Source organism: Ictalurus punctatus, chromosome 13 (genome assembly GCF_001660625.3).
Source record: "Ictalurus punctatus breed USDA103 chromosome 13, Coco_2.0, whole genome shotgun sequence".
NCBI classification, from domain to species: Eukaryota; Metazoa; Chordata; class Actinopteri; order Siluriformes; family Ictaluridae; genus Ictalurus; species Ictalurus punctatus.
In genome coordinates this window covers 14,270,916-14,278,864 of record NC_030428.2, presented here as the reverse complement: position 1 = coordinate 14,278,864, position 7,949 = coordinate 14,270,916, and the positions used below count along the sequence as shown (strand labels likewise).

At 35.7% G+C, this 7,949-nt stretch overlaps 1 protein-coding gene across 2 annotated transcripts in view; it reads right to left on the bottom strand.

Moving 5' to 3' along the window:
* Positions 1-4,095: 4,095 nt before the first annotated feature.
* The window catches only part of tbkbp1 (TBK1 binding protein 1), a 58,481-nt gene continuing 54,627 nt past the window's right edge, over positions 4,096-7,949 (bottom strand). For both annotated transcript variants that reach the window (XM_017482576.3, XM_047159460.2), the window contains one exon: positions 4,096-6,818. In XM_017482576.3, coding sequence (XP_017338065.1) covers positions 6,687-6,818 — 132 coding nt within the window. In that variant the 3' untranslated portion in view covers positions 4,096-6,686. The remainder of the gene's footprint in view (positions 6,819-7,949) is intronic.

Genomic DNA, 7,949 nt, shown 5'->3' with positions numbered 1-7,949 from the left:
TGACAGCAGAGGTGAGATGTAAAGGAACTAAAAATTCTCCCTGTAGCTCATGGTGTGACTTTCACTGAGGCTTAATTTAAGAACTCAAAAGAACTCAAAAGAAGAAGTACCAAGATAAAATAGCGGTATGTCAGTGCTTCAAGAGTACAAGATCATTTTATTTAACTCATTACTGGTTTACTTTTGCATGGATCGTTACTTAGTTAACTTACTACCATGGTGTATTAACATGATCTCACCTTGATAAAACATCTGTAGATGTCATCAGGATGTGTGAATACCAGAACAATCCACAAATAAATTAATTTATTGCTTTGTGTACTTAGTGTACATGGTAGGTACGTTCGCCTCACACCGCCAGGGTTCGGGTTTTTTATTCCTGCCACGGCCCTGTGTGTGCAGAGTTTGCATGTTCTCCCCATGCTGTGGCGGTTTCCTCCGAGTACTCCTGTTTCCTCCGGCTACTCCGGTTTCCTCCCCCAGTCCAAAGACATGCATGGTAGGCTGATTGGCATGTCCAAAGTGTCCATAGTGTATGAATGTTTGTGAATGTGTGTGTGATTGTTCCCCGCGACCCTGAAGGATAAGCGGTATAGAAAATGGATGGATGGATGGATGGATGCTTTGTGTACTTACTATATGAGTTCATGTGACCTGGGCTGAGGTTCCCAAAAGCATTGCACTGTAAAGATTATTGCCAAATGGTAGAGTGAGCATTACACTGAACTCTCTCTCTCTCTCTCTCTCTCTCTCTCTCTCTCTCTCTCTCTCTCTCTCTCTCTCTCTCTCTCTATCTCTCTCTCTTCCAGTTAAGATGATCTTAACTTTATTATGCTTTTGGGAAATTTGGCCCTGAATGAATGTGTGAAGAAAACCACAACACAGGAAAAAGGGAGGTGTTAAATGCTTTAACACCCTGTAATATTTCTTTATTTACTTGAAAAGGAAACTATATTGTTTGTTCCTGGAATATAAAGTAAAAGTTTGTCATATACTTTTGGAAGATTTACTAGAAAATATAAATGCAATCTTGAGTCATAGTTATCTAATTTCAGGATTAGTTTTACTAACATAATCATTTTTATTTACTGTTTTATAATACCTGGGGTATATTAAAGTAATAGGAACTTTTTTCATTTGGGTTGTAAAATATTTATGAAAAATTGGTCATTGTTGTTTGCTTTTATATTTTTGTTACGCAGTCTGTGGTACCTTGGTTTATGTTGTTGGAATTTTTACATTTAATTTGATCTATCTATCTATCTATCTATCTATCTATCTATCTATCTATCTATCTATCTATCTCTCTATCTATCTATCTATCTATCTATTTTTTATTCATTTTGACTTTCCATTTTAATATTAGTTGATTCTCCATAATCTATCTTTTACTGAGGTAAATATGATCTAATTCAGATGTGCCCCAATTAGCTGCATCTTGTCATAACAAATTAAGAGCCTCTCAAAATGTCAATATTTGTCTAAAAGATCACTGACAATTTCCTCAATGCCAACATATTTCATGTCATTTGAATGGCAATCATGTAAAGTAAAAGCAAAACACATTAGAAATATAGGTAACGTGTCCTTCACAATAAACTATGTGCATATTTCAATAAATAACTTAAAACTTTGATAAACGTAGCTACAGCACTTAGAAAACAATGCTTTTTTTTTGCCTGTCCCTGCCCGTAATAAGTACATTTTAGCTTGAAATATTATCACTAGAATAGTTTTTTTCAAATCATATTGTTCAAAATCAAGCTCATGCTTAAAACTTTGTTTTCCATGACTCATCTATTAGAGGATATGAAAAATGTACATTTTAGTTTCCCCACAACATTCACCTCTATGAAATATTTAGAAGATGAAAATTATGTTCTCTCATTAATTTTTTTTATTTTTAATGATGTTATGATTTTGACTGATGCGATTACTTTGAAGAGGTCATTATGTTGCTCACATTATAAATTGAAAGTAAATTATTAACTTAAAAAATCATTATTATATTCTTAATTAAATATATTAAGAATATATTCCTCATGCCATTACCCTAGATGCCAGGTTAGTACATTTTGTATATTTGCTAAATCTATGCTAAAACAAAAATCCCCTCTGTTTTAAAAAAACATCCAGTCAGGAAAGAAAGTAAACCACAATAAAGTTACATTTATATGACTCACAAGTGCTAAATGCCACCACAACCATGGACTCACCTGAAACAATGATGCTGTAGCTGTATAGTATATACATTTGAGAAGGTTGATCCTACTCAGCATGTACTGTGTGTTACAAATCAAGTTTCTTTGTTATGGGCTAGATATAATACCAATTAAATTAGCTATAAAGTAGCTAAAAAAAAGACTTGCATTTGTTATTAATTGTTAAAATGAACACTAATAGGTGATTATTGTGTTATTGCATCGCTTTTATTTCTTCAGCTGACAAGCATATTCTTTCATCCTTTACGTTCATGCTTACCTACTAGAAATACTCACAGTATATCTGACATAGTTAGCAGGGTTTTTTTTTTAAAATAATGTTTTTGTTGATGCAGTAGTCATGGAGGTAAAGGGTGGGGAACATTTCCGCTTTTCTTTGAAAGAAAAATCTTTTTATCTTATTTATGGGCTCATGAGCTCATGTTTTGCTGTTTGACCGAATGTGGGGTTTGGGTGTGTGCACTTTTCTAATTAAGCATCTAAGCATCAATACTTGATATGTGTATTTCTGAGAGAGAGAGAGAGAGAGAGAGAGAGAGAGAGAGAGAGAGTGAGAGCGAGAGCGAGAGAGAGGGAGTGAGAGCGAGAGCGAGAGAGAGAACGTATGCACTGCTTCTCTGAAAATGTGGTTTTGGTTAACGGATGGGCGGGTCATCCTGTAAAGCACATATAACCATGGGTATGTATGTGCCTGACAGAGACATAGAGAAAGGAGAAAAAAATAAGACACCAGGGGTGGAAGGGGGGGGGGGGGGGGGGTTGCTAGCTGTAAGAATACAGTGAAGTATTTACACAGTGCAGGGGTTTGTATAAATGAAGTTTCTCTGGTCCATTATTAAACAGGGCTACAGCTCAGCTACAAACTGTTTCCATATCTGGAGATTTTTACAGTCCAGTATACTAACCCTGAAGAAAGTGGCTGAAAAAAGTGGGTGAGTAGTGTGTGGCCAGTGATCTTCCCTGCACATCATAGTTTGGTCTTCTCCTGGAAGGTGATTGAACCAAACCAGACAGTAATGTAGAATGTGTGTACAACTTTCTGTTGGAACTGCAGGCTCAGAGGCACTTTGCTTGCACAGCTCTGATGAGGAACCTTTCTCTAGAAATGCTTTATGGCATCTACTATTATCACTGAAGTACAGTGCAGTTACTTCATATATTGTATATGCAGTACACACATGCACACACACACACACACACACACACACACACACACACACACACACACACATATACCAATGACATTTTTTTAAAAAATAGAAACATCTGTAGACTTGCTCGTTCATGCAATTATTGTATGAAGGATCATCCAATCATGTAGTAGCAGCACAATGCATAAAATCAAAGACATAGAACAAGAGCTGTTCACATCAAACATCAGAATGAGTCAAACTGTGATCTCAGTGACTTGGCATGGATGTTGGTGCCAGATGGGCTGGCTTAAGTACTTCAAACACTGCTGAGCTCTTGGGCTTTTCATGCACAGCAATCTCTAGAGTTTTGATTGCGAAAAAGAAAAAACATCCATAAGTGGAAGTTCTGCAGGTGGAAACGGCTTGTTGATGAGAAAGCTCAGAGAAAAATGGCCAGACTGATTTGACCTGACAGGAAGTCTCTAGTAAATCAAATAACCACTCTTTGCAATCACGGTGAGCAGAAAAGCATCTCAAAATGGTGAGCGGAAAACCACACTGGATTCCACTCCTGTCAACCAAGAACAGGAATCTGAAGCTACAGGAATTTAAAATCAGTTGAAGATTGGAAAAATGTTGCCTGGTCTTTTTCCAATACAAATACCATATATACTATATCTAGTAAATACTGTATATAGATGGATCAATTCCTGTTAAAAAAAAGACAAACAAAAGCAAAATGAGTGCATGTTCCATTTTATTTACCATTTTATTTACAGAAACAATAAAATATGACACATTATGTATTTATTTTGAACATTTCTTTTTCATAGAATTTTTGAGGTCACTCCTTGCTATCACAAAAATATGTCTATGATTACCTAACTCTTTAGTGCTCTCTCTGCTCTCACAGATTTGGCTCCGTGAGATGTGATCGCTCTGTTCCTGTGAACAATATTTTGGAGTGCACGGTAACAGGAGCCATATTCACAAAGTCTTATCCCCTGAGTTATTTAAGAATATCACAAAGTAATCACACACAAAACTACAGGGCTAGAAGAGAAGAAGATCCAGAGATGGCTTGCATTTTTTTTTTCTGAGAAGTCAGGTCTAAGGATGAGAAACATCAGCAATAGCTCTTTAAATAACTCCTGAGTGAACTCTTGTGAATAATGGCTTAAGCTTTATTTTGTTTCTACACTGTAGGACTGCAGATAAAGGTGCTAGACTGACTCAAAATATGTGTGAGTTGTATGTGCTGTTTTGTGATTTTGTAGCAGACACCCTGCGCATGCACCGGCCTGCACATCCTAGCCACAAGATAAAAAAAACATTAGGCTTTGCACTTTAACCAATATGAAGATGTTATGTTTGATTTTTCATTATTTTCAGTCAAGATATAAACCTGGTTTTTCCCAGTCTGTGTATGATGATGATCATACTGTACCGTTTATCTAATTTCTTGGTCACGCATATATGGTCTTCTTCATATAGCATGATACAAAGTGTATTTCTTAGCCTTCAGGTCTTTCAGCATTTACTATTTATAATTTGCCAGTGCATTTAGACTGGTTGTTCTTCCCTTGCCATGTGACAGCCAGTGTCTGCTCATAGCTATATTCAGGTATGTAATTTAGGCTTTACTGGTGTGAGCATGCTGTTCTACTTTCTCTCTTTAGTAGCTCAACAATTAGGTCACTGGGATATTAAGTGGCCTGGCCATTCACAATGTTAATAGAAATCGCAAAAAGAGTTCACAGTACAGGACACGCTCTAGAGAGAATAGCCAGAAATGTTGCTAATTAACATAGCTTACTGTATTCTTGTCTTTGCCTCCAGAGTAGAATTAAAACAACGCATGTAATTCTTAGTTAGCAAACTTTCCATTTGCTCTTCAGCAAGCTATTTTCTCTCCTTTGCGCTTTCAAAATACCTATATATATATACATAGTAGATTTTACAATTTAATACACTTAAATAGTTTTAAATACAGATCAAGTACATTTATAGTACATAAAGTAAAGCATTTTCATACAACAGCTTTGCAATTTGGTCAGAAAAAGGGTCCTTATTTTGTCAAGTACATCTTAGATGCATCCATACTATCAACTGTTTAGTTCACTGGAAAATGAGTCAGGTTCAGAGTGCTGAGTCTTTAGGAAAAATGTTACGTTTGTGTAGTAAATGGAATAACTGTGAAAGTCATATAAATGCTGTATTGAAAAATGCAATATCATCATATTTAGTCTTGTTAAATCTAGGAACTTAAAACCTTCAGACCATACTTTCTCACAAGTATGATTAATATGATCCAGTATGAGTGATATTCATTGGTCATTAGTTAGGTTTGAGCATCTGAAGTTTCCTTGGAGTTGTTAGAATCATGGATTTTATGTCCTGGTAATGTTCTTTAGGCTCCTTCATTCAAGAATATTGTATACAGGAAGACAAACAATAGATGCAGTTCCAAGTTGACATATTACGTGTATTATAATATGAACTACATACATCTATATGTATAGTTTTGTTAAAGGGACATTCTACCAATCTAAGATGTAATTAAGGGACATTTGGTATTATTAAAAATAAATAAAATCTATACTGCATTTTTTTTTTTGCTTTTGTGTTAGTAATATTTGTAAAGATAAGTTAGATATTAAGGTTTTGTATAAAGTGCTGAAATTTAGACCCACTTACAAATGTAGTCATCGGCCAGTGTACTATACTGACACTTTTGGAATGGCCATGATATTCTGCCCTGCAGGACACCATCTTCTCTCAATTTACACAGTCTTCAAGCACTCATTATGAAGTTTAAGTAACTGTGTGGCTTTTGGATGTGCCTCTGTGGACAGGTCTGAAAAAAGCAATGTAGGCTCATGGAAGCTTAGTTTAAAATAACAGAAGAGAGCCTGCACAGCAAAAATCTCCAGTATTGAAATAATGCCTCATATTTTCAAGTCCACCTGGAGCCTAATGAACACTGTGGTTATTGCGGCATATCTGTATATGACTGTTATATTGTCTGCTAAGGAGAGTTGGCCTGTAACAACTCCAAGATTTAGCTTGATATCAAAATACACAATAGTTGAAAGAATTCAATTAAGTCAACATTGTGTTTGGAAGGTATTGTAAAGCCTTCGTCTCTTAGTGCCATTTCTAATTATAACACACTACATACTGATAATCTCTGCTAATCCTCAGGTTATGAGGATCTGGCCTCAGATGGCCACTCACTCTCCCCTTAATTTAAAAATAATCCAGTTAAAACTGTTGGAACAGCTGATGAGTGTTAAATTGGGTTTAAGAGACAATGTGGTGAATATGGGTCTCAGATCTTGCTGTTCTCCAAGTGTGAGTCAATGTGCTTGATTAGGGCATCATCAGGGTAACCGACAGGAAAGATGAGTTGACACAGCGGGCAGCTCCTCACATCACTCTCCTCCTCTGTCTCTATCCAAAGCTACAGACAGAGCACACATACACATTCTATTACAAATGCAGTGCACACATTATTATAATATATTGTATGCAGATGATCATAATTTGTACTCTATACAATACATTTTAAATATATTTAAAACTTTTATTTATTCATGCAGGGGTGATACAGTTGGAATTAATTTTTCACAGTATAATAACATACTCTAAAAATATCATAGTTTCATGGTATCAAGTCTACATACACATCCTTGTATACAATCAAATTCCCTAATTGTTTTTCCTTCTGAGAAATATACCAGTTTACCTAGTTTACAAATCATCCATCTATTTGTGTGGGAGGGTGAGGGCAAAATATGGAGAGAATACACAATAAAGAAAAGCAATATTGCTTATATAAGATTCTATGTGAAATGATCTGGCATTTCATATACAAATGGTTGTTAAGAAAAGCAAAAATAAAAACAAACAAAAGGTAATTCCTGCCAGTGCATAATATAAAGATAGCTATGCATATTTTCACTAACTTTATATTGGCACCAGTATCCCAGGCAATATTTCCTTTACATTTTCACCATATAAAACAGTGAAAGTCACATGATAGACAGCACTGGCAGGGATCTCTCCAGGTGAAACATTGTGTAGTATGTTTGCCTTGTCTGCAAGTGATCGTGTAGTGTGCAAAACCTAACACCACCAAACAACAGCTCACATAACATTCCAGTCATGTAGTGTGAAGGGGTCAGCGATTCAAAGTTGTTTAAAGTCATCTAGACATTTGTAAAAAATGTTAAAACATGCTAGTGGCAGCAGTGGTAGCAATGTAACGTGCATACAACAGTAGAAGTTTACACAGCCAATGGATTTTCAGGTCTGTCCACATCTCCTGTGCAGAGAAATGGAGGTTGATATAGTTTAATTTAGGGGGAGTCCAGAAGGAGAGGGTTGCAATTTTTTTAGGATGTCCGAGCTGGGCACAAAAGGTATGAGAACCCTTGGAGTAAGGAAGTTGATTGAATAAAAGATGAATGTAATATTCATCATTCATGTGAAATGGATACTAATAGACTGAAATGGATTTGAATCATTATTTTGAAAAAACTCAAATTCTGTCCGATCATACGCTGTGACTAACTATGAAACTGTAAATACA